The 27,751-nt window shown below is 44.5% G+C and overlaps 1 protein-coding gene across 1 annotated transcript in view; it reads left to right on the top strand.

The window, feature by feature from the left end:
• ALOX5 (arachidonate 5-lipoxygenase) overlaps positions 1 to 27,751 on the top strand; it is a 156,016-nt gene that overhangs the window by 50,500 nt on the left and 77,765 nt on the right. Inside the window, exons 4-5 of the mRNA XM_015821464.1 lie at positions 16,526 to 16,648; positions 24,715 to 24,821. Coding sequence (XP_015676950.1) covers positions 16,526 to 16,648; positions 24,715 to 24,821 — 230 coding nt within the window. The remainder of the gene's footprint in view (positions 1 to 16,525; positions 16,649 to 24,714; positions 24,822 to 27,751) is intronic.

Raw genomic sequence — 27,751 nt, forward strand, 5'->3', positions numbered from 1 at the left:
CTGGAGCCATCGGGAAGGGCCGTTGAAACGCTGGAGCCATCGGGAAGGACCGTTGGAGCGGGCCGCTGAGAGGCCGTTGGGGAGGGTCACCGGAGCCACCGAAGAAAACCGCCGGGGCCGGACGGGCCTTCAAAGGGGCCGGGGAGGCCGAGGAGGCCGCCAAAGGGGCCGCCGCGGCCGGAAAAGACCGGGAAGGCCAACCAGACACCTACCCGGTCAGCGTGGAGTCCTAGCGTCCCCGCGCCTCCTCTCGCCTCCTCTCGCCTCCTCGCGCACCAAGTCCCGATCCCGGGAGAGAGAGTCACCCGGGGAAGGGTCTCCGGTCTCCGGACCTCCGGGGACCTCTAAATCTCCCCTCTGCTGTCTGTTCGAGCTCCGCTGCTACGGAGCTACCCGGAACCACCCGCCATCTTCAAGCATGCGCAGACTAGTAGACCCTCCCCCCTGTCCTGCTGCCTCCCATGGCACCACTTCGCGTCCCGTGCCTCCATGCCTCAAGCCCCCGTGTCACAGAACTGCTGGCGTCATGCTTGGGCGGAAGACTTTTTCTTTTACAAATGGGGCGGGTGGGCAGACAGGACCCCGCCCGCCGAGTCGCCGCCTCTCCATCGCCCTCCGCCAGCCGGCTCCGTCGCCAGACCTCCCAGCTGACAAGCGCAGGAGTTCGGCGCTGCGGCAGCCTACCCTCCGCACCGACCAAAGCTTTGCCTGACGTTCCAGCTGACCGGCGCAGGTCCGGGGCCAGAATGCCCGGGGAGGGGGGCAGGCTCTGGTGGAGATCCTGGCGGAGAGCCAAGCGTCGTCACCTCTGGGGCCTCAGAAGCCGCGCGGAGGATCCACGCGCCTCGGAGCTGCTGGCGTCCTCTCGCGCCCGCCAACCTGGAGCCCTCAATCCTCATCCCAGCACCTCTTGCCCTCTCCCAGCCGCCCCTCTGGGACCTGCCCGCCCCTCCAGCCTCCTAAGCGCCATCGCAGCGGTGGGGTCGCGGGAGCCCCTTTCCACGCCGCGCAGCCCTTCACCGCCAAACCCTTCCCCGATTCGTCGCACACGAGAGGGGCGCGGCCAGAGCGCCAGCTCCCGCTCAGAAGGCACCGCTTCTCCCCTCCCGGGCCGGCTGGCTGGCCTCCGACGCACATGCGGGCATCGCTGCCGCCTCGCCCTCTTCCCCGCCGCCTGGCCGCTTCTGAGACCCGGAGCCCGGGAAGTAGCTGCTCCTGCCCGCCAGCCCCAGGGCTGCGCCGGGCGCCAGAGGGCCAAGGCGGCCTCCGACGGTGAGGGAGGATTTTAAGGATCTTTGAGAGGGAGAGAGAAATAGAGGGAGCTGAGCTGAGCCGGTCCTCACGCCTCCTGGTTGCCCGCCCGCCCACCGCGCCGGAGCCTCCCCCCACCACCCGGCCCACCTCCCTCGCTGTCGGAGGCCACCTTGGCCCTCTGGCGCCCAGCGCAGCCCTGGGGCTGGCGGGCAGGAGCAGCTCCTTCCCGGCCGGTGCTCCATTGTGGGAAACTGATCCAGGCACCGCAGCAGAAGCCACAAGCTGTGGGGGATCCCTGCCGCCGCCGCCAGAGCCGGCTACAACAGAGCGCCAGCCAGTTGCTTCAACCAGGCGCCGGCGGCCTCAGGATGCCCTGCCCATTGCTGACGTTGCCGTGCCGTTTCCCATGATGACAGGGAATCCCTGCCCTGCCGGAGCCGGCCACAATGGAGCACCAGCCACCTGCTCTAACCAGGCGCCGGCAGGCAGTCCTAACATGCGCCGGAGTCATGCACGCCACCAGGCAGGCTGCTGTCAACTGTTTTTCCTGCATGGCATTTCTGGCAGCTGGCTGCATCTTCATCCCATGATTGTTTGGCTCCCTCATCGTGTCCCTCCCCCACAGAAAGGGCATGGCTCTTCATGCAGGCTTGCCCCCTTGCGGGGCTTTTGATTAACCCTGTGCTCAGGTGCCCCACCCCCTGAGAAATGTGGCAGGAAGTTCCTTTCCCAGGGAGCCGCGCGATCCCGGCGCTACCATAGGCCCCGCTGGCTGGGAAGGCGCGCCGGAGTCCCGGCTGCCGGGAAGGCGATCGCCTCGCTCTTCTCCCATCGCCTGCTCTGCCCGGCTCGAGCCTGGCTGGAGCAGCGTTGGTACTTCCAAAGGTGGCCACTTCAAGGTCGCACAGGTAGCCCTCGGCTACTCCCCTCCCCACCTCCAAATCGATTCCAGATCGGAGAGAGAGAGAGGGAGGGAGGAAGAGAGGGAGAGAAAGAGAGAGGGAGAAAGAGAGGGAAAGACATGGAGAAAGATAGGGAGAAAGAAATAAAGTGGAAGAGAGAGAAAGGGAGAGAGAGGGGGAGAGAGAGAGAAAGAAAGAGGGAGAGAGAGAGAGAGGAAGGGAGAGGAAGAGGAAGGGAGAGAAAGGGAGAAAGAGAGGGAGAGAGAAATAGAGAGGAAGAGAGAAATAAAGAGGAAGAGAGAAAGGGAGAGAGGGAGAGAGGAAAGAGAGGGGGAGAGGAAAGAGAGGGAGAGGAAAGAGAGGAAGAGGAGAGGGAGAGGGGAAAGGAAAGAGAAAGAAAGAGGAAAGAGAGAGGGAGAGGAAAGATAGAAAGAGAGAGAGAAAAGAGAAAGGGAAGAGAGAAAGAGGGAGAGGAAAGAGAGAGAGGAAAGATAGAAAGAGAAAGAAAGAGGAAAGAGAAACAGTGAGAAAGAGAGAGGGAGAGGAAAGAAAGAGAGGAAAGAGAGAAAGAGAGGGAGAGGAAAGAGAGGGAGAGAGGAAAGCATAATCACTATGCTTTAATTATGTTCAATTTGTAAAAATGAAAATACATCCTGCATATCAGATATTTACATTGCGATTCATAATGTAGCAAAATAGCAATGAAAATAATTTTATGGTTGGGGGTCACCACAACATGGTGGCCATGCCCACTTGGTGGCCACGCCCACTTGACCACACCCACTTGGCCACGCCCCTGGCACCCGGCGATGTATAAGTGGTTGGGGGTCACCACAACATGGGGAACTGTATTATGGGGTCACGGCATTAGAAAGGTTGAGAACCACTGCACTAAGCGAGCTGTTGTAAGTCAAGGACTACCTGTACTCTTATCACTTTTTTCCGTTTTTTGGGGTGGGGCTCATCAAGTTTTTGACACCTTGCTAGGTGACTGGTAGTACTCGGATATTGCCATATTCTAAAAGTGGTACAATCGGTGAAAAGGTCGAAAAGCCCTGTCCTAATGGACAATCACTTAAATATGAGCTAGCAATGTGCTGCAGCTGCCAAAAAAGCCAACACAGCCCTAACAAAGGGAAAGAATCAAGATCGTGTGAAGTGTTGGTACCACTTTATAATGCCCTGGTAAGACCACACTTGGAATATTGTATCCAGTTTTAGTCACCATGATATAAAAAAGATGCTGAGACTCTAGAAAGAGTGCAGAGAAGAGCAACAAAGATGTTTAGATGACTGGAGGCTAAAATATTTGAAAAACAGTTGCACGAATTGGTTATGTCTAGTTCAGGGGTCGGCAACCTAAAATGGTGAAAGAGCCACTTGGACCCGTTTCCCTCACAAAAGAAAAAACTGGGAGCCGCAAAATGTGCACATGCACATGCGCATGCGCACACATGTAACGGGGCTTAATTGAAGAGTGGAGCCTAAGGCGACACATGCACTGGCCCTGCCCGCGTCCAGCTCTGGTATGGACGGCTCTGCCATCCTGGCTTCTCCTCCTCTCGGAAAAGACTGCTCTCCCCCCTTTCCTGAAGCGGCGAGCGGGGGGGCTTGCCTTGGGCATAGCGGGGCTGCTAGAGGCTGAGGTCCCCAAAGGTGCGGACCAGGCTATCTTCCATAGCGGCGGGAAGGCGACCGTGGGAGCAACAGCGTGCTCATCTCCCCCGGCGGTGGCGGCAACTGCGGAGCCATCTGGTGGTGTTTACACGGCTCTTCCTCCACGTGACTGAGATAGGCAGCGCTGCCTCGCTCCGCCCCACCCTCGTTTCCACGAAGAAGAATTGGGGCCGCACCAAAGGAGCTGGCTGAAAGTGGTGCCTTGGACTACCCCTCCGAGGACGGAGCTTTGGAGGAAGGCCGGAGCACGGCACCCTTGCCAGAGAACTAGTCAGCCCCACTAACTAACATGTGAAGCCCACACTAAGAACAGCCCTGCCTAAACTGAGCTCAATCGGACAGGAAAGTTCCAATCCGATGGAGGCTCCTGCGAAGTCAGCTCGGTCATTGGGATCACGCAGTTCAGTGGGCTTGGCACACACCCCCCCCAAGCTATTAATTCAGAACCAGGCAGCGATTGGCTTGCAATCGGTTGGACAAAACAGGTGGATAGGATTGCAGCCAACGATAGTAGGATGTTAGAGCCGCCAACTCTGGTCTCCACCCGGGCGGGCGGGCGAGCGAAACCCCGAAACCTTTTGCATTCGTTTGCAAAGAGAAGACACCTCCGGAGGGAGGCAGCCACGCAGCCAGAAGCTGGCGGTCCCAGCGGAGCGGCACGGAAGACCTACTGGTTGGCAAGGCCTGGCGTCGGCAGCCCAGTTCCGCACTCCGACGACCAGCTGGACTGGCTTTCACTGCTTCTTTGCAAATGAACGCAAATGTTTTTGGGGTTTTGCTCGCCTGCCCGCCCAGGTGGAGACGCTGCGCCTCCGCTTCTCCTGCGGCCGGGGAAAGAGGGCCGGCCCTGAGCCTATCCTGGAGGACTTTTTAGGCCCCAGATACCCCCCACCCCCTCCCCTGTCAGACCAGGGCCAGGCACTGCGGCTCCAGACCTTCGGTTTTCCCGGCTTGCCAGCGAGGCTTGCAAACTTGGCTCCTGCCAGGGAAGCAGCACCTTTTGGGATGGGCTCTGAGCAATTGCACGCTTCGGGGAAGGAGCACGGAGGCCTGCAAGCAGACAGGCGGGCAGGCAGGCAGGCAGACGCTGGGCAGCACGAACTAAGCGGAGAGAGGAGGGACGCGGGGCCTTGGCTTGTTGCTTATCAAGACTGTGCTCAGTTCGTGCTGCCCAGTGTCTTGTTCCGCCGCCGCTCAGGCCCCTTTTTCGCCGCTGAAAGCATGCCGCATTAGCTGGCACCGCAGGGGGTGGTCCCATGGCAACGCTGACAGTCCGGGCCGTGCGCCACCGGTGTCTCCGGTCCCGAGCCGCGAGCTGCAGGAAATATCCGGGCCCAAGTTGTCCACTGCAAGGACACCCCGCCCACGGCAGCACTGCCAAACCGCTTTCTATGCTGCTGGCATCCCTGGGCTGGAGCAGTGAAAGCCGATCCAGCTGGTCGTCGGGGATGCGGAACTGGGCCGCGGACGCCAAGCCTTGCTCATTGGCAACACTGGAGTTTCCCACGCCAACCGGTAGGTCTTCCGTGCCGCTCCGCTCGGACCGCCAGCTTCTGGCTACAGGGCTGTCTCCCTCCAGGGCTGTCTTCCACCCCCCTCCCATCTATGTCAAGCCCATGGCGAACAGCGTCCCACAAACCAAAGAAGTTGAACCAATCAATTCAAACTTCTTTCGTGAGAAGTTTGAATTGATTGGTTCAACTTTTTTAGTCCTATTTTTTTTTTGGCACTGCATGTGGCTGGGAGCCGCAGGAGACGGCTGAAAGAGCCGCATGTGGCTCCGGAGCCGCAGGTTGCCGACCTGTGGTCTAGTTTAATGAAAAGAAGGACTAGTGGTGACATGATAGCAGTGTTCCAATATTTGAGAGGCTGCCACAAAGAAGAGGAGGTAAACCTAATCTCCAAAGGACTCTGAAGGCAGAACAAGAAGCAATGGATGGAAATTAATCAAGGAGAGAACCAACCTAGAACTAAAGAGAAATTTCCTCACAGTTAGAACAATTAACCAGCAGAAGTTGCTTCCAGAAGTTGTGGGTGGCTCTCTCCTCTCTCCTCTCCTCACAGTTTTTGGCAGAGTGGCAGTTAGTGAATGTGAAGCTCAAGCGTACAATGGCAGTTCTGTCATTCTTTTTTTTTAATGTTTTATTAATTTTCTAATTTTACATTTAAGTATTTAAAAAGCAACGTGGCGGCTGGGTTAATCAAAAATTCAATGACATACAAACATCTTTAGTGCAAGTCTCAAACTACCACATTAAATATTTCCTCTCTTTTCCCCTTAGCATTTACTGTCTCATGTTTAAACTAATACAATTCTTATTATATCAATTAAATAAAAATAACATTCTTACATTTATCAATAATTTTTAGCTTATACATATGCTGGTTATTTTAACATTCAGTCTTTATAGACAATCAATGTCCTAATTAGTTTTTCCCAATTTTTAGTTTTCCATTAATATTTAAATTTAACATTTAATATTTATAATTTCCAAGTTTTAAGTGACCAAAGTTCCCTTTATCACAATTCATCACAAAGTCTAGTATTCAGGATACATATCTTATCTATTTGAATATATTCTATTTCTCACCATCTTATATCTAATTAATAATACAGTGTAACATTCTTATTTTCTATTAATTTCCAAATGTCTTAAATTTAGTAACCAAAATTTCCCTTATTTCAACATCAAATACTTCCTCTCTTTTTTTCTTAGTGTCTACTATCTCATATTTAAGCTAGTACAGTTCTTATTATATCAACTAAGTAAAAACATGTTTATTATATTTATCAATAGATTTTTGGCTTATATATATCTTAATTACTTTTACATTCAACCTTTATAAACCAATCAATATTCAAATTTAATTTTTGATATTTATACTTCCAAGTTTTAAATGACCAAAGTTTTTTTTATCTCAGTTCATAACAAAATCTAGTATTCAAAGTACACATCTTGTCTGTTTAAGTATATTCTATTTTAATCCTCACTAATGAGTCAAAACCCCCATTTTCTTCAGCCTTATTCTAGCTTTCTTTCTTTGCCAACTCGCCTTCCATATCCGTGCTTTTAAGTCATCAAATAGTTCTCTCTCTGTTATTATATATGTTGTTTGAGATAAAAAAGGCCATCCAGTCTCCATTTTTTTGGGAAGGGTTAACAAATCGTCTATTTTTTCATCTCGACGTAGTTGTCCTGAAATGTTTATCTTCCCTTCGGTCTGTTCTTCTTCTTAATCCTCAGGTTTCTTTTGGTTTATATAGAAAGTCTTTTCCATTTTCAGGGTTGTCAGTCCCTTTTCTGAGTTTTCTATTAACTGTGTTTGTTGATCAGTTGAATCTTCTATCATAGTATTTAATTGTTCTTCTATTATATTCTGTGTAGTTGGTTCTTTAGTTGTAATCAAAGTTTGGGTTCGTATATCTAGGCTGACATCTTGTTCTTTTTTGCAGCTTCTTATTTCATCAGTAGCTGTAAGAATAGTTTCATAAATTGCTTTCAACATAAAAAGAATCTGTTCCTGATCTTCTTCCATGTTCTCTTAGTGCAGAGGTGTCAAACTGCCGGCCTACAGGCCGGACGGGTCATGTGGAAGCCGCGCCCACCCCATTGCCGGCAATGGCAAAACCAGCCCGATACATTGCATGACGTCACATGACGTTGCAAGTTTGACATGCCTGTCCTAGTGGTGTGTTAAATTAAAAGCTTTACAATCAGAGAATGAAAATAATTTTGTCACTGAGTATAAAACACAGCTGGGCTTCTCACAGCTGATATCTGCCAAGGTTGCAAAAGTCTTATCTATAGAATGGGCTCCAAGCCAAGTCTCTTTTAGACCATAACAAGTTGTAATATCAGGTTTAGCCACAAGATGTCGCCCACACCATTTAAGACTTTGATGTTTTTTTTAGTCCAAAATTTTTATAATCCTTTCTCAATTTTACTTCTTTTTTGTAAGTAAAAAACCCAAATCTTCAATACGAATAAGAAATCTTTTAGTCCTCAAATTTTAGAAAGATAAAAATCCAGTTTGAATCAAGTTATTTTTTCAGCATTTTAAACTCCCCTGGGTAGTCAGTCGTTGCTGTTTTTAGAGGGTGGGATAGAATTTCCCTTCCCTCTGTCCACAGGGGGAAAAATACTTTGGGCAGCTTATACAGGTGGAAAAAAATAATTAGGATTGAAGAGAGGTTCAGATCTTACCCAGTCTCATCCGCGCTGCTTTGTAGGTGTCTGGTGGTAAATTTAACTTCAGCTGTCTGCAGCCTAGTGATGGGCCATATTTCTATGGCCAGTCTTTTGTCCGCCGGTTTGGAGAGCTGCCCCAGATCGAGCGGAAGGGCTACTGCCCTCCCGTGATCAAGTGGGGATCCCCTCCTTGCTTGTCACCCCTACATGGTGACTTTTGACCCTTTCCAGGGTCCCCCAGTGATGTGAAATCAGACGTGGAAGATGGAACTTGCCTTCCAAGTGGCTGTGGCGGCCACGGCGGCAAACTGGAAGCCAGCAGTTCTGTCATTCTGCCTCCTTTGGGAAAGGGTTAGACCTGGAGAGAGTGTCAGGTAGGAAATATTTCTCCCCTGACAGGTATTGTAAATACTGCACCTATCTCACTTGTTTAGGTGACAGCTTCCAGGGAATCTTTGGTGCTTCTAATTTCTTATGGTCCATTCACACTTTGAAAGGGTCTTGCTGCCCTCTAGGAAGTGCCTCCACATGAGCAATGCCCATCTCACTGTGTAGGTTCCTTTTCCCATACTGTCCACCTGTGCTCAGCCTCAGAGAGTTTTCTGGACATGTAAGTGCAAGGTTGCCTGTACCTTTGTTGGTCCTCTTGGAGAAGAACAGTGCCTACTGCAGCATCACTGGCAGGCCACAAAGAAAGGCCACAGAAAGGGAAAAATAGGATAGGGTTAAAATACATTTCTTTGGGGACCTGACACAACCACTCCATCTCGTTTGCAGGTTGGTGCTGCATCATTTCCTTTCACTTTCTTAACAAGGGGAATGAGATTGCACAGCTCCATTTTCACTTTCATTTTTTTTAACCAGAATTTTTCTGAGGGATTTTCAAAATTCTTTTTTCTCAATCTACTGAGGGATTCCACCTCTCTAGCCAAGCGAGACTAAGGATCATAGGTCACTCCATACCAGGGGTTACAATAAAGCTAATTCCATCTCTACATGGGATCCAATTTTCATTTCTTGAGGCTCAGTCATGAAAGTCACAGGCCTCCTCCTGCCAGTGAACCATCTACTTGGCTAAACACTATTGGTGTTTTTTGTTCCCAGAGGTGCATTCCGAGTCTCTCCACTACACTGAGATTAACTAGACAACAGGTGCAGCCGGAATCTAACAAAGCTGTTAGTATGCTTTTTCACCCTGAGGAAAACACCATCATCTCTACAGTCACCATCATCAATCTTATGTTTCTACTTACCAGAGGGTCGTTGTCTCCACCACTGTCACTTTCCATGATTGGCTTTGGGTCTTTAGTCAGAGATCCCTTGCCATCGCTAGATGATCGAGTGAATTCTATGACCTTGACGCCTTTGCATGCTGCTTCCTTGGGTTTGGAAGCTGTCTTAAAACAGACTGCGACAGTAACATCATCACTATTAATACTTTCTGTTTTATGCTTGTAAGCTTGCTGTTAACATATTCCAATGTTAGTTCATCATCTGGATGTGCCGTGACAAGCATTTCATAACTTTCTGATAAACCACTAAGTAATAGTGCTGCGACATGAAAATCTTTTATTTTTTCTCCTACACCTCTCAGGTGTTCAACCATTTCCAAGGTGTGTCTTATGTAATCCTGCACATCCTGGCCTTTCATCAGCTTGGTTTGGTATAACTTTCTAAACAAATACAGTTTACTACTGAGATTAGCTCTTTCATGCACCTTTTGTAATCCTTTCCACATTTCTTTAGCTGTTTCACATTTACCTATATGTATGATTTAATCATCTTCTATGCTAAGAGATTGTGCTTTGAGGTTTCTGATCTTTCTCTATCCACTCATCTGAAGGATGTTCTGGCCTAGCTTCATTTATACATTTCCATGTACGTTCACTTATTAGCTGCATTTTTGTCTTGAATTTTCAAGACTGGTAGTTTTCAGGTCCACCATGCAGGTGTCTTGCCATTTTGTTGGAGGGAGGGGGGAGGAAGACTTCTGGCATTCCTTGCATGCTTTCGCTTTAGCTGTAACTGCTTTGGAATTAGGGAGGGGAACTGTTTTCAAAAAAGAAACAGACTCCTCAGCCGGTTCCAGTCTGGTTCCAAGAGCGTCATGCCCTGAGAGTGACCTGTTATCTACCCAGCACCTCAGTGTTCTCATAACATCTCTATGGCATCATATTGGCTGCTGTTGGACTGGTCAGGGGGTTTGGGGTTTGGGGAAAACGAAAGAATTGCTTTGTGCAGGACCTTCAGATTCCGCCTGACTTTTCTGCACCCATTATCTCTCAGTAAAAGTTCTTTTGATCAATCCTAATAGAATCAAGAGTTTTGCTTTCCTGATGGACCAACTGTGGCAGATGCTTACAGTAGTTCTGGTTTGTCAGATTCACAAGTGAAATCTTTGTTTCAGCTTTGTTACTGGTCATTTTCTTTTATTTATCTATTTTGTTACAGTCTTCTTTCTGTTGCTGTATCTTGCACTTATTTTCTGTAGCTGGCTATGGCTGGTTTGTTCTGTTCTGTGCTGAACTTTATATTTCTCCTCTAATCTGGGCTTATACTGCGTTTATACTGGGTTATCTCTGGTTTACCTCTGGGCTGTTTATGCTGCTGCTACATGCTTAGATGCAGTCTCTGGTTTATCTCTGGTTTTTATACTGGGCCCATAACCTGTTAGAAATTCTGTTTTATTATATAGAAATGGTAGCAGAGGATTATTATATAGCCATACAGATTCGTAGCAGAGGATGGTTACATAGTCATACTTACCAAATAAAGTGTACAATGTACAATCTCCATGGGCCTTGCCTCTTAATGGTTTTAAATGTAACTTTCAGAACAAAAAAGACCATAGAGTATATATCCTAGAGATTATACCTACTAAACTTACAAACATTGCCATTCACTGTCTGAATACTTGTGTAGTTGTTGCAATACAAAATACATTCCAAAATGTATTCCAACAAATCCAGTAGCCATTCTTCTATAGCAGCGGTTCTCAACCTTCCTAATGCCACGACCCTTTAATACAGTTCCTCATGTTGTGGTGACCCCCAACCATAAAATTATTTTTGTTGCTACTTCATAACTGTAATTTTGCTACTGTTATGAATAGTAATGTAAATATCTGATATGCAGGATGTATTTTCATTGTTACGAATTGAACATAATTAAAGCATAGTGATTAATCACAAAAATAATATAGCAATGCTCGCTGGAGAAGCTTACTCTTCCTTGCTCAAAAATGTTGGGAGGGAGGGAAGGGGAAGGAAGGAAGGAAGGAAGATTGAAGGGGAAAGGAAGGAGATGGAGAAGGAAGGAGATTGAAGGAGAAAGGAAGGAAGGAAGGAGAAAGAGATTGAAGTGGAAAGGATGGAGATGGAAGGAAGGAAGGAAGGAAGGAGAGATTGAAGGGGAAGGGATGGAGATGGAGATGGAAGGAAGGAAGATTGAAGGGGAAAGGATGGAGAAGGAAGGAGAGATTGAAGGGGAAGGGTTGGAGATGGAGATGGAGATGGAAGGAAGGAAGGAAGATTGAAGGGGAAAGGAAGGAGATGGAGAAGGAAGGAGATTGAAGGAGGAAGGAAGGAAGGAAGGAAGGAAGGAGAGAGAGAGAGATTGAAGGAGGAAGGAAGGAAGGAGAGAGAGAGAGATTGAAGGGAAAGGGGTGGAGATGGAAGGAAGAAAGGAAGGAAGGAAGGAAAGAAGATTGAAGGGGAAAGGAAGGAAGGAAGATTGAAGGGGAAAGGAATGAAGGAGAGAGATTGAAGGGCAAGGGATGGAGATGGAAGGAAGGAAGGGGAAAGGAAGGAGATGGAGAAGGAAGGAGATTGAAGGGGAAGGAAGGAAGGAAGGAAGGAGAGAGAGATTGAAGGGAAAGGGATGAAGATGGATGGAAGGAAGGAAGATTGAAGGGGAAAGGAAGGAGATGGAGAAGGAAGGAGATTGAAGGGGAAGGAAGGAAGGAAGGAAGGAGAGATTGAAGGGGAAGGGATGGAGATGGAGATGGATGGAAGGAAGATTGAACGGGAAAGGAAGAAAGGAAGGAGAGAGAGAGATTGAAGGGGAAGGGATGGAGATGGAAGGAAGGAAGGAAGGAAGGAAGGAAGGAAGGAAGGAGAGAGATTGAAGGGGAAGGGATGGAGATGGAGATGGAAGGAAGGAAGGAAGATTGAAGGGGAAAGGAAGGAGATTGAGAAGGAAGGAGATTGAGGGGGAAAGGAAGGAAGGAAGGAAGGAGAGATTGAAGGGGAAGGGAAGGAGATGGATGGATGGATGGATGGGTGGAAGGAAGGAAGGAAGGAAGGAAGGATCTTTGGAGAGTCATGTTTTTCCAGATGGTGATGAACTGCAACTCCCAGCATTCCCCACTCTTCCACAGTGCTTTTTAGGGCTGCTGGGGATGGTAGTCCAGTAAGGTCTGGAGACACACACAGATGCCCTTTGACGGCGAGGGAGGCGGGCCGGGTGGCACAGGGGACGCTCCGGCGCCGCAGCTCAGCCAGCAGCAGCAGCAGCGCGTTGCCCGAGCAGGGCGGGAAGAGAGGGGGTGGTGGTGGCAAGTCATGAAAGCAGCGTCCACACGGTCAGGGTGCAAACGCCTTGGACGGTTTGGCTCCCCCACCCCTTTATTTATTGATCTGCCACAAGCTCGTGCAAACAAGCCCCGAGGAGTTCTGAACAAGTGGTCGTTTTTAAAAAAAAAGCTTTCAGCAACGAGGCAGAAAGGGGAACTCGCTCATGGCTCTTTTTTCCCCCTTTCTCAGCGACTGGGAAGGCAGCAGCCAGAGACGCCACTGCACAAAGGGAGGCAGAGAGAGGGGCGAGGGGGAAAACCTCACTCAACTGTCGTCCTTATCAGACCCGGTTCCCTTCTGGTCGACCCCCAAATTATCTTTCCTCTCTTTCTCTTTCTTTCCTCTCTCTTTTCTTTCTCTCTCTTTCCTCTCTCTCTTCTCTCTCCCTCTTTCCTCTCTCTTTCCCTCTTTCCTCTTTTTCTCTTTCCTCTCCCCTTTCTCTCTTTCCTCTCTCTCTTTCTCTTTCTCTTTCCTTTCTCTCTCTTTCTCTCTCTCTTTCTCTGTTTCCTCCCTTTCTCATTCTCTCTTTTTTCTCTCTCTTTCCTCTCTCTTTTCCTCTGTTTCTCTCTCTTTCCTCTCTTTCTCTCTCTCTTTTATGGCAGCATCATCGGGGGTCCCCGCCGCCCCCGTGCTGCCTGGCCTCGTCCTCCGTCCATCGATGGAGCCGCGGTGGGGGCTGGTGCCATGCGGCCCGCCAGCCCCTCCACCAGCCCGGCTGCTCCCCCCCAAGCACCCCTCTTCCTCCCGGCGCCCGCCCGAGCCACCTTGGGGGCAGCAGGAGGAAGGAGAGGAGAAGGGCGAGAAAACTGCCGCCGTCCCAGCCGGAACTCTGCACTGCCCGGCCTCGCCCTCCGCCCATTCGATGGAGCCGCGGTGAGGGCTGGTGCCGCGTGGCCCGCCAGCCCCTCCGCCAGCCCGGCTGCTCCCCCCAGGCACCCCTTTTGCCCCGGCGCCCACCCAAGCCGCCTTGGGGCAGTAGGAGGAAGAAGGGGAGGAGGAAGAGGATGGCAAGGAAGCCACCACCAGCGCTGGGCCCCAGGAGGCAGCTCTCCTCTCCTACCTTTGTTGAATCTCCTTCTTCCTTCCCGGCAGCCTGGACTCCGGCGCGTCTTCCTGGCCAGCGGGTCCAATGGTCCTGCTGGCTGGGGATCGCAGGGGCTGGTCTCCCTTGGGCCGCAGCTTGCGGGAGGGATGGCCTGCTCAGCGGAGCCTCCAGTGGGCCGCTCCCAGCAGGTATCCCGGGGCTTCCCCGGGCGGCTCCAAGGCCACGAGGCCCTGGCCGCGCTTCTCCCAGGGGGTGGGGCACCCAGGCGCAGGGCCAATCAGGAGCCCTGCAGGAAGTAAGTCTGCCTGAGAGAGAGAGAGAAGGGAAGCGAAAGTGCCTCTCTGTCTCTCTCTCTGCAAATGGCGGAGGAGGCCATGCAGAGACGGATGCGGAGCGGTGTCTCGGTTCCTAAGACCATCAGAAATATGTGTTTTCCGATGGTCTTAGGCGACCCCTGTGAAAGGATCGTTCGACCCCCAAAAGGGTCGCGACCCACAGGTTGAGAACCTCTGTTCTATAGTTATCTATCTATATGCATCTCTGTTGTCAGTCATTTCCAAATTTTTCCTCCCCTGAGTTCTCCTGGTTGTGTTTTAAAACAATTTATGTAAACAAAGAACTGATAATTTCTGTTTGCTTGATCTGAAATATATTAATATTTTAGCTATTTTATTCTTTTAGTCTTAAAAATTACTCAGAGAGTTCTATTCAATAATTCTTATTTTGACTTCCGGTTCCGGATCACGGCATGTGCAGCCGTGCGTAGAGACTCCTCTCTTTGCCGGCTGCTTTTCCTCTGCCGGTAGACCCTTAATCGGGTCGAAAAGTCGCCTTTGAGAGGCGACTACCGTTGAGGAGGCCCTCGTCGACTGTGGAAGGGCAGCAGCTCCTTCCGCGGTCCAAGATTGCTCCTTAGGGCCGACGGAGAAAAGATCGGCCAGCAAAATGGCCGATCACTTTGCTGCTGTAACCGAAAATCAGAAGAACATCTAAGTGTAAAGAACCACTGTGGTTGATCCGGGTGAGACTTTTTCCCCCTCTCTTAGCCCTTTTCTCTTTTTTGTTTCCTGTAAAAAGCATTTTTGGAACTATTTCCCTTCTTTGAGAGAGCAGCGTTTGTTAGTGTGGGAAGAGAAGCTTTGAAAATGGAATGAAAATTAATTTTAATTGACTATTTTCTATTTCTATTTACTTTGGGGTCTTGAAAAAAATCCTTATTATTGAATTTTATTACTGGATTTACTTTATATGTGAAGAATATTATTTTTTCCTGATTTTGTCAACGTCATTTTTGTCTGGGAAGAGATTTTATAGTCTACTGAGGACACTTTGTGGAGAAATTTAAAATTGCAACTGGTTTTTGTTTTTTTTTGCTGTTTGATGTTGAGATTGGTTTTGACCTTCAGATCATCATAAAAGGGAAAAAACAGAAATTCAACAGCTGTTAAATTGGTGGGGGTGGACACTGGCTAAATGTTATTAAATACAGCCTCCACTAAAAGATAACAGGCCTATCTACTATTGAAATGGAGAAACCCTATTCACAACTCAACTGTAAACTTATATTGGAAAAAAATCTATGAAGCCACTGAGCAAATATGTCTGCAAATAAAAGAGAGTACTACAGAAATAAAAAAACAGAAACTCTACTTTGAACTTACAAACCGACCTTCAGATTTTATCTGACTATTCTACAGACCAGAAAACAACAGAAGAGGAATTAATCAACATTAAAGAAGATTCTATTTCATTCTATATACAACCTATTCCTGGTGATCAAAAAATGACTGTAACTAAACCATACACAATTTCAAAACTAACAGAAATGGACGTGCAAATACAACTGATTGAGAACTATGACAATTTTGATAACCAACTACTAACCACAAAATTGGACATAATTGAGTGTTTTACTCAGCAGATTCAAATGTTGAGACTTGAACTTTTAAAACAACAAGGGATTATCTACAAAGGAGTCAGGTCCCTAAAACAGAGGAGGGGACTCTCTTTCTTGACTCAAATGATACCACAAGGATTAAAGAGAGATTTATTTGTTGATATAGAGGCTCTGTTATGGAAACCTACTTGGCACAAAAAGAAAGCTAGAATAAGATATAAGAATGTGACCTAAAACTGTATACAATGGGTTTAAAAGGCTTTTTAGACATGGATTGACTCAAGGTTTAAGATTGGTAAAGAAGATGTTAGAGATCCTGATTAAATAAAGATTAATTAAATATGTGAACTTAGTGAGAAGATTTTTTTTTCTGTATTAATATGTTTGTTGTGGATATAACAATTATTCAGACTGGATTTAAATTTTACTGAGTGGGTTAAAAGAGTTTTACATAGATATTGATTGACTGATAGATTATAGATTTAAAATAGAGTAGAAATTGTATTTTTTTGGAGTAATATTCTTGTTTTGAGGAAGGATAGCTATTTTGTAATGGAAGGAGAATAAGAGGGATTTTTGATAAAACAAGAAATGATATTAATAAATGAGTTACTGATTATGTTAAGGAAAAAGGGAAAGGAGAGACACCTGAAGTGTTAATAATATGTTTATCTAAACCAAATTGGAATATGGCAATTGTAAATAGTAAAGCTCAAAACAGGATTTGGATTTATAGAGATGAAGTATTAGTGATGATTGTTTTGATTGATTGAACTTTATTGAAAAATACATTAATTTGAATATATTATATTATTTGAGGGAATAGAGAGGGAGTCTTTAATGATTTAATCTGAGTTACATATGTATGATTTTGCTTTTGGATAATTGATTACCCTGTCACCACGTTGTTTCTCAAGCACCTTGTTGTAACAATAAAAAATCAATAAAACGTGTTTAAAAAAAATAATAATTTTATTTTTACCTAGATGGGCAGAATGGCATCCAGGTTTTCCTTTGAACATAGATGCCAAATCTCATAAGGAATTGCCTCGCAACATCCAATTTGACAGTGAAAAGGGAGTCGACTTTATCTTGAATTACACCAAAGCGTGAGTATAGTAATGACTCTCATATTAGGTTTAGTTTGGTATTGAATCATAGAATCATAGGGCTAGAAGGGACCTCAGAGATCTTCTAGTCCAGTGATGGAGAACCTTTCAGAGACCAGGTGCCCAAACTGCAACCCAAAACCCAGTTATGTATTGTTGGGTGCCGGGTGGCCGTGGCCCATCGGGTGGGTGTGGCCATTTGGGTGGGCGTGGCCCATTGGGTGTGCATGGCTGCGATGGTAACAGCAGACTGGGTGGGACTAAAAAGTTCAATCAATCAATTCCAACTTTGCGAGATCTTTTTTTTCCCTGCGAGAAGTTGAAATTGATTGATTGATTGAACCTTTTTTTTTTGCACACAGCGGCAGAGGCCTAAAGCAAAAAGGGTTTATAAAACCCAGCTGAAGGCCTAGGACTTGGGTGATGGCGCGTGTGCCCACAGAGAGGGCTCTGAGTGCCACCTGTGACACGTGTGCCATAGGTTCGCCACCACGGTTCTAGTCCAATCCTCTGCCCAAGGCAGGGTTCTTTATACCATCCTGGACAAATGGTTTTCCAATCTTTTCTTGAAAACTTTCAGCTATGGAACACCCACAACTCTGGGAGACAAGCTGTTCCACTGATTAATTGTTCTCACTGTCAGGAAACTCCTCCTTATTTCCAGGTTGGATCTCCTTTTGATAAGATTCCACCCATAGCTTCTTGTTGTGCCCTCAGATGCTATGGAGAGTAAATCCACCTCCTCTTCCCTGTAACAGTCCTTCAGGTATTGGAAAACTGCTATTAGGTTTCCACTAAGCCCTCTCTTTACTTTCTTTTGTTTCAGTTTCTGAGAGAGCCCAGTCCTGTAGGATCAGTTCCTTACAGAGTGGCAAACTCCTCCGATTTTGCAACATGTTCTATTCTCAGATCCTATAAAGTTTTTTTTAAAGAAGACTCCATTTTTTTAAGGAGGCTCCGTTTTCTAAAGAGGCTCCAATTGTTTGTGCAGTTTTGGAACCTCCTTAAAAATATAGAGGCTCTTTAAAAAAAACTCTACAGTATTGTGAGAATGTTGCAAAATTGGAGGAGTTTGCCATGAGGCTGGCTCTATAAGGCAGGGCTTTTCAACCAGTGGTATGCGTACCACAAGTGGTACTTTGGCACTTGGCAGATGGTATGCGACCGTCCTAGAGAAGTAGTAGCGGAGGGGGAGAGGAATGAGCTGAAGTGGTGGCAGCACTGCACAAGCCTGAGGGAGAGAGAGCTGGAGCTGCAGGGCTGTCGGGGCATGGCAGAAGTGCCAGGATCAGCACCGGGCTCCAGCTGATTGGTGCTTCGGGGAGCTGGAGGCAGTGGTGGGATTCAGCCGGTTCACACTGGTTCAGAAGAACTGGTAGCTAAATTTACCTGAATTCGGAGAACCGGCTGGCTTCTGGAAGTCCAGTCTAGGCCTCAGAGGCCTCCCAGATCTAGAATGGCCCACTGGAAGTGTGTTGATGCCACTTCTGGAAGTCTGTTCTAAGTATTGGAGGCCTGGAGGAGGCCTCCCATGCCTAGAACGGCCCACCGGAAGTGCATGATGCCACTTCCAGAAGTCCATTCTAGGCATCGGAGGCCCAGGCCTGCATCACATAATAGAACCAGTTGTTCAGGTATTTGAATCCCACCACTGGCTGAAGGTGTACTGAAGAGAAAAGGAAGAGGAGGGGGGAGAGAGGAGAGGATATAAAAGGAGGTTTTGGTGGGAAAGGGCCAGCGAGGGGCTGCCCCGTCCCACTCCCTGGGCACACGAAGAGGAGGTGGTGAGCACCCAGCATCCCTGCTGACCATCTCTGCTGACCACTGAGAAAGGAAAAAGGTAGGAGAAGTGCTTCCCTTTTCCCCAGGACACCAGCACTCGCACACTTACTGCCTTCTCCATGCATAGGCGTGATACGATCAGCGGCACATTGAAAAAAGAAACAAATACTCCCAAAAAAATTGCTTTCATTAGTTTGCAGCCTGCCATCACAGAAGGTCTCTGTTGAGGGCATGGGGCTGCAAGGGGTGACACACACACACACACACACACACACACCACGTGCGTGTGCTCTCACACACTCACACACAAACACGTGTGCGGGTCTGGGAGAGGTGAGCTGAGCCACGCAGAGGCAATGATGGGGAAGCCTCTGCCCACCACTGCCTGTCTGTTGCCACCTCTGCCCCGAGCCTCTGGCAGTTTAAAAAAAAAAGCAGGGGAAGGAAGGAAGGAGTCAGGGAAGGAGGGAGAGAGGGAGGGAACTTGGTTGGAAATGCTCCAGTTTGAAGGAAGGTTGTCGGGGCTGAGCAAAGCCCAGGATCACCACGAACAGCTACAGCTGATCGGCGTTTCTGCAGGGCTATGGGGGCTGGGCAGAAGTCCAGGATCGGCATGCACTTCTGCAGGGTTGCAGGGGCAAGACAGAAGCCCCAAGATGGCATTTCTGGTGCACACGGAAGAGAAAAGGAGGGGGGAGAGAGGAGAGGCTATAAAAGGAGAAGATTTTAGCAGGAGAGGGAGAGAAAAAAGACAATGGGGGAAAGAGAAGGGGACTGCAAAAGAGAGACAGAGAAGCGCAGCCTTGAGAGGAATCAGCTGGAGGTGCATGCAAAAGAAAAAAGGGGGGGGAGAGGAGAGGCTATAAAAGAAGGGAAGAGAAGAGGATATAAAAGAAGGGGAGAGAAGAGAGGACATAAAAGAAGAATGGAAGAGAAAGGATATAAAAGAAGGGAGGAAAGAAGAGAGGATATAAAAAAGGGGAGAGGAGAGGATATAAAAGAAGGGGGAAAGAAGAGGATATAAAATAAGGAGGGGAGAGAAAGGATATAAAAGAAGAGAGGATATAAAAGAAGGGAGAAAAGAGGATATAAGAAGGGGGAAGAGAAGACAGGATATAAAAGAAGGAGAGGAGAGAAAAGATAAAAGAAGGGGGAAAGAGGATATAAGAAGGGGGAAGAGAAGACAGGATATAAAAGAAGGAGAGGAGAGAAAAGATAAAAGAAGGGGGAAAGAGGATATAAAAGGCAGGAGAGAAGAGAGGATATAAAAGAAGGGAAGAGAAGAGGATATAAAAAGGGAAGAGAAGAGAGGATATAAAAGAAAGAGGGGAAAGAAAAGATAAAAGAAGGGGAGAAAGACGATATAAAATGGGGGAGAGAAGAGAGGATATAAAAGAAGGGGGAGACAAGAGAGGATATAAAAGAGGGATGAGAGAAGAGAGGATATAAAAGGAAGAGTGAATCTGGTTTCTCCACTGACTTTGTTTGTCAGAAGATTGCAAAAGGGGATCACATGATCCTGGGACACTGTGACCATCATAAATATGAATCAGTTGCCAAGCATCCAAATGTAGATTGACCCTGGGGATGCTGCAACGGTTATAAGTTTGAAAAATGGTAATAAATCACTTTTTTCAGTGCCGTTGTAACTTTCAACAGTCACTAAGCAAACTGTTGTAAGTCAAGGACTACCTATACTCTTATCACTTTTTTCCATTTTTGGGGGGGGGGTGTCATCAAGTTTTTGACATCTTGCTAGGCAACTGGTGGTACTTTTGCTATATCCTAAAAGTGGTACAATCTGTGAAAAGGTTGAAAGGTCCTGCTGTAAGGAACTAATCCTACAGGGCTGGATGCCTCCCTCAGAAATTGAAACAACAGAAAGGTAACGTTAGGGAATATTTATATTATATTTATATTATATTTATTTATATAAATAAATATATTTACAGTAAATAAGAGAGGCAAACAGGAGCATAGTCAGGTAAATCAACACAGCAGGGACATCGTCAGGCAAATCACATCATACAGGGCACACAGGACAAAAAGGTAGGAAACAAGGAAATTCCCTCTTTACTCTAACATCAACCAATTACAACTCAGATTCCCTCATGCAGTAGCCGGCACTCTATCAATCAGCTATAACTGTGTGTTTTGACTTTTCACACAATGCCCACTGTTCCAGTTATAAATTTAAATATCTTGACAGGTAAGTTGGCTGTTGCTTGGCCCTAGAGCAGGTTTGAGTTCTTGGGTGGGATCTCCCCTTCTATGTTGGAGAATTAAACTCCATCTGCCCCGATCTCCCCTTCCCTGTTGGAGTTTGCAAACTCTGTATACTCTGATCTCCCCTTAATTGCTGGGTAGGAAGGAAGACTGCGAGAAGTGGCACACAGGGAGCCTCAGGGGATGGGTATAGCCTTGGGAGGCCTGGGACAGGCAACCCGCCCTGAGTAGACCTTGACTTCCCCCTGAGGCAACCGGTGCTCTGTTTAACAACTCTCCCATTCATTTAACATTTACATCAGAGAGAGCAAGGAATGGGGTCATTAATTGAGGCTGTTTCAACTAACGATTGTTGTGACATATGACCATAATGGGCAGGCTTCATTACAGAAGTATCTCAAGGACTACCTGTATATAGTACTGCATAGAATACATATAGAACATAATTATAGTATAATCCATTACTGTACATATGTAGTCCATTTTCCCTAGATTGGTTTCCATGATTACAGATGGATATTCCTCTAAATGGGAGGGGGGCAAAGTTCTATATTAGATAGTGTCCTGTATTTAAAACATAGTGGAGAGAACAGCATTTGAGGATCGGGGATTTTAATTCAACTTCCTGCCTAGAATTGAAGACTGAATTTACATTACTTGGAGAGGTTTTTCCTTCCAGATTTCAGAGAGGTTCTATCCCCAAAGCATGCCCATCCTTACATTAAAAATGATCCAAAACATGGGATGAATCTGTGCCATTGACATTTGGCTATTTTTCAGCTGAATTATGCCAGCATATTATTAAGGATGCTAGGTAGGATATATGAGGAAGAGGCAGACTGTTAGTCCCCTAGATGCTAAAGCAAAAAATGGAGATGTCAGTGTTTAAACCATTTTTTTAAAAAAATTACTTCAGCTCAGGTGAAGCATGGCTATAGACCTGTCTAGGACAGATTAAAAAAACGAAGAGCCTATCATTCTCTGGATCCCTGACCTACTCAATTTGAACTTCCCCTGGAATTCTGTAGTACAGATTGATCAGCTTTCTGCCAGATGACATATTGCCTGTAGATAGTTTTCTTCCTGGTGGTATAAGTTAAAGGATTCTGTATAATATATTGCTCACTATATTATTTTGCAGTTTATGTTTAATTCTGTCAATTGAAGTTTCTTCAATTCACTTTATAAAATGAATTAGCACATAAAGTGCTATGAAACATAGCTGTTAATTATTTTTAATTATCTCTTGCAATTTATATTGTTTAATGATACATATATCATTAATGTGCAATTTTTTTACATATTTTAGGAATTGTACATAATATTATTCTGTTTTATAAGACATATATAGGAAGAAGGCATCTTTATCTGGACTACCTATCAATAATTAGAAATCACCAAATATTTAGCAAGTATCGGTTGTAGAGGCACTCCACAATTTGGAAAATAATTTATTTAGTTCAGAGATGTGGCTTATAGTGCTGCTTATAACCCATAATTTCATGTTAGCTCAGCCTTAGTTTAATTTCTGCAACTCTGCAACCAAACAGTTCAGATGTCTGGGAAAAGTTGTTTCCCCTTTCACTCCATACTTCTTAAGAGAAGTATGAAACATCAGAAACAAAATGAGAAAAAAAGAGAGGATGAGAAAGAATTACTTATATCATTTAAGTATGACTCAGCAGTGTGGTGCAGCTGCCAAAAACGTCTATGCAGTCCTAGGCTGCATCAACAGACAACATCAAGATCACGAGAAGTGATAGTACCACTCTATACTACACTAGTAAGGCTACACTAGGAATATTGCAACCAGTTCTGGTCATCACAATACAAAAAAGATGCTTAGGCCCTAGAAAGAATGCAGAGAAGAGCAACTAAGATGATAAGGTATCTGGAGGCTAAATCATACAACTGAGGGAAGGACAAGAAGTAATAGGTGGAAACTCGTCAGAGGGAGATCCAACCTAGAACTAAGAAGGAATTTTCTGACAATGAGAACGATAAATCAGTGAAATAGCTTGCCTCCTCGAATTTAATTTAATTTAATTTAATTTAATAATTTAATTTATATACCGCCCTTCTCCCGTAGGACTCAGGGCGGTGCACAGCATATTAAAACAGACAAACAAAATACATCAAAGAACAGAAAAAAAACCCATAAAACCAAATTAAAAGCCAAATATTCGAAGCTGTGTGTCAATTAAAATTTTCTTAAAATCATCCCTACCTAAAATCCTCCCTAGGTCAGGCCCGCTTGCTGGAAAAGCCATGTCTTGAGGGCGCGGCGGAAAGTAAGGAGATCCGGAATCATCCGGATCTCGGGGGGTAGTTCGTTCCAGAGGGTGGGGGCACCCACAGAGAAGGCCCTCCCCCTGGGGGTCGCCAGCCTACACTGCTTGGCCGACGGCACCCTGAGGAGGCCCGCTCTGTGGGAGCGTACCGGTCTATGGGAGGGAATCTGTGGCAGAAGGCGGTCTCGGAGGTAGCCAGGTCCAATGTGGGTGCTCCATCGCTGGAGGTTTTCAAGAAAAGATTGGACAATTGTCATCCAGGATGGTATAAGGACTCCTTCTGTGGGCAGGGGTTTGGACTAGAAGACCTCTAAGTTTGCTTCCAGTCCTATGATTCTATGATACTTCTGCTTCTGACCTTATTTATTCTTTGCTTCAGCTCTACCAAACATGTTGCTCCTAAGATTGTACCAAAATGGAATGCAATTCTTGTTGGGGGAATATTTTTTTACTTAATTAATTTAAAACATTTATATAGCTGTCCATCTTATAACCAATTCTAGATGGCTCCTATCCTTGATTTAAATCCAAGGCTCCTTGTTTGGTTTAGTTCCAGAAGAGGAAAGGAGCCCCTGCTGATTTTACTCTGCTAGTCATAACCTACTATAGGAGGCAGCACTCATCTCCATTTCAAGGATCATTGAGGCAATGCTGTCCAAAAATATTTCCATGATCATGTGGTCAGCATGGCATCACAGAGTGCTGTTTCCTCCCTATCAAAGTGATACCTATTTATCTACTCAAATTTGCATGCTTTCGAACTGCTAGGTGAGCAGGATCTAGGCGAAGATAGCTTATCCCTCACACAATGCTCTGTTCTTGAACCAAGGCTGTTGGCTTTCCAACCAACAAGTCCAGTTTCCTAACTGCTGAGTCATTGCTCTGCTCTGAAGTTCCAGACCTGAAGAAAAATTCATGATTCCTATTGACTAGTACTGGAAATCACAAATGGCTTTAACATCAGCATGAAAATTTTAGGTTAAACAGAAATTTAAAAAAAGCCAAAGGTTGCCTGGTTTATTTAGATTTTGAAGTTTTTACATTCTAATAATTGACTAGGACAAAATTAGATGAAATTTGCAAGCAAAAATCACACCTGTGAGGATAACTCTACAACATTTCAAATAAGATGAGGCATTCATGCAAGATGATCCTTACAAATTGGAGAGGATTCATTCACCCTTCCTCTTTTTTGCTGGTAATATTTGTGAAAACTATAGAAGTTGTAATATAAAATATCTTTGCTTGCAAAAAGTTTCCTGTACCTTTTGGAAAACATGCTTTCTTTCCAAAATGGGCAGGAGGATAACAACACATCTTGCTTTATATCTCTACTATGAGAATAGTTAGTAAACTAAGTATCAGAAGATTATATTATATCTAGGAGTGGGCCGACAACATGAAACAGTTATAAAGCACTGAATTCAAGGAAAAGATAGGAATTTTTAGAATTATATAGCATTCCTTCAGTTATCAACCATGACTAGCAGCAGGACAGACCCATATGCAACGATTTTTGTACACCTGAGTGTGGTATAATAAACAGCTCTACTGTATATGATTTAAAGTAGGACAGGTGTTCAATCTCCATATGTTAAAAAAAACAAATACTTTACTAAAGGTGCATTCTGATGTGACTAGATTCTCATTTCCAAGAATTACAAGCTGGAGCAAAACGATATATAAAAAAATAAAAAATTGTGTGAGACATGGAAGAAAGTCATGTTATAACTATAACCATTAAGTATGCTGTTTTTGGGGTTTTAGAATGGAAAATCTCTATATCAATCGTTTCATGCATATGTTCCAATCCTCCTGGAGTGACTTCGCCGATTTTGAGAAGATCTTTGTCAAAATAAGTAATACAATCTCTGGTGAGTTTTGATAATTGTTGATAACTTGCATGAAAAATGAGTTATACATATTTCAGATTTTAAGACACTGGCATAATAAAATCAGTCCCAAATCTGATGCCTACAGATCTGATAAACAAATTTCTCAATTTTTTTTAGTTTAATACTTCAAATCACAGAGAAGCACAATTAAAAAACAATTGTAATTTATAGAATTTATGTTTTATTTCTAAATTTGATTATTTCCAAACTTCTTATGTCTGAGGGCAGTTATAGAGTCTTATGTGAATGTTATGGATGCATTTCATAAAGTCCATGGATATGGGAATTCACAAAATAGTTTCATGTGGATATGCCTATTGGCAAAGTAATCATAACATTGGCAAAGTAATCATAACATATAAAAGGGCAGACAAATGCCTATAATGATATGCACATTACAAATGACTTTAATATAAAACAGAATAAAAATACAGGATCCTCCAGCCTACCAAACTGAAATATATAAATAAAGTATTCACCAAGCCCATATTGAAATAGTTCTAGTATGAGCAAGCCACATATCTTGCTACAGTCTGTACAACATTTGTTTGTTTGTTTATTATTTAAAGTCCTGGATGAATTTTAGAATTATTTCATTCTCATCACATATCAAAATCAGGAATATCTATAACATAGCTACATAAACACAGTTTAGTTTTATGCCAGGCATTGATAATAATCATATTTATGTCGTCCATGATTTGTTCATTTGTTATTTTTGACATATCAAACCAAGCCATCAGATTCTAACTTGGTCATTGATCTTACACTTTGAGTAGGAATGGGTTTTCCACTTGTTGGTGGTTCTATTGTGTATTATTTTACACAATATTTAAATTAATCCACTAAAGTAAAAAAGTTCAATTTCATTTTTGTAATTCATTTTCACACAATTTTAACCAATGAAATGAACAAAACACATTTCTGCAGAATATAACAATTGACACATATTGATATATCATAAACTTAAGGAATTGATGTATCTTTATTTATTTTATCAGAGAATAAATTACAAAACAATAAAACAAGCAAAATGAAAGAAAACAAAAGCATACATTCAACCCTAACAACAAGAAAAAAGGAAAAAAAATAGTGTAGTGGTCAATTAGATTTAACATTTAATATGTAGGATCCATCCTGGTTGGGTTATGAGAGAAAAAAGAAAGCAGTAAATTATTTAAGCTAAACATTACACTAATCTTCAAATCCCTCTGTTAACCATCTGTTATATTTAGCACATAGAAAATCTACAAACGGTTTCTAGTCTCTTATAAAGCTGTCTAATCCGTTATCTCTAATCAAAGCAGTTAATTTTGCCATTTCCGCTAGTTCAGTCAATTTCAAAATCCGTTCTTCAACAGTCGGCATTTCTTTTTCTTTCCAGTGTTTGGCAAGTACAATCCTCACAGCCATCACCATGTGAAGGAATAGCATCCCAAATTGTTTTTCAATTGGTACAATGATACCTAAAAGAAAAGCTTCAGGTTTCATTAATATTTGTATCTTAAACATTTTTGCATTGTCATTGTTATGTTTATCCAATATGTTTTCAAGTATTTGCAAAACCACCACATATGATAAAATGAACCTGGATTTTGATTACATTTCCAGCACTTATTAGAAATCCCTTTATATATTTTCATTAGTCTATCTTGGGTCAGGTATCAACAGTGCATCATTTTGTAAGAGTTTTCTTTCAAACTATAATTTAATGTGAATTTTAATCTCTGTCCATACATTCTCCCATTTATCTAGCATTATACCCCCCCAAAATTGCCCATTTTAACATACATTCTTTAACGTATTCATCTTCTAGATTCATCTTGGGTAGCATTTTACATCCTTTAGAACAGAGGTCCCCAACCTTTTGGGCAACAGGGACCGGTTCCATGGAGAGAGGTTTTTCCGCAGACTGGAGGGGGCGTGGTTTCATGTACTGCCTGCATCCCACGGATGGAGCTTTGCTTCTTTGTGCGGCCTGGTTGCTGGCATGCCTCAGCCCAGTACTGGTCCACAGACTGGGGGTTGGAGACCCGTGCTTTAGAAATCAAGATGTCATCTCCAAAACATAAGTTAACGTCCAATTCAGATTTAGTTCCTGTGAAAATAAAGCTTTTTTTTATCAAATTTAAAACTTTCAAAAAATTTATAATAATTAAACCAATCACAATCAAATTCTTCACTTACTAGTTGTTCGCTTGTCCGGAAAAATGTGGATTAGAGGAAAACATGATAAGAGGAAACCTAGAAGATTAGTTACTAGAAGCAACCAGAAAGAACTAAACATTATAATTGAAGAAGACCCACTAATTAGAATGGAGAAAATTATTTAAACTTTTGAGAATTCAAGAATATTTGATATTAATGGTAACAATGTACTCAGAGTTGTCATTTAAGATTGTTGGTTATAATGAAAATGAATTTAAAAAGTAGAGAAGAGGATACACTTAAGAAGCAGACTGTTCTGGGTATGGTTTTTAAATTGTCAGGATAAAAGAATGATATTGACAAAGGATTTGTCAATTTTATAAAGGATTTGCAAATAAAACTGGTTGATGTTTTAATAGCTAAAAGGGACAAACAAATGATAAACCAAAAGTGACTTGAATGTGTGCATTTCAACTCAGAAGAGTGATCTGGACAACTTTCCTATTTTGGATTTACAAAACAGATATGTTATACCCAGTGCTTTTTTTTTGTAAAAAAAAAAAAAAAGGTGCCGGAATTCACACACGTCATACAACCTCCTTGCCTACCCTACAAGGTTCCATCCAAAAAAAGTGCCGGAACTCCATTCTGGGCGTTCTATGATAAAAAAAGCCCTGGTTATACCTATGAAGGAGTTCCTGAGAAAAGCTAGAGAATAGAATAGAATAGAATAGAATAGAATAGAATAGAATAGAATAGAA

The sequence above is a fragment of the Protobothrops mucrosquamatus genome, unplaced genomic scaffold (assembly GCF_001527695.2).
Source record: "Protobothrops mucrosquamatus isolate PMUCROS unplaced genomic scaffold, P.Mucros_1.0 scaffold1335, whole genome shotgun sequence".
NCBI lineage: Eukaryota > Metazoa > Chordata > Lepidosauria > Squamata > Viperidae > Protobothrops > Protobothrops mucrosquamatus.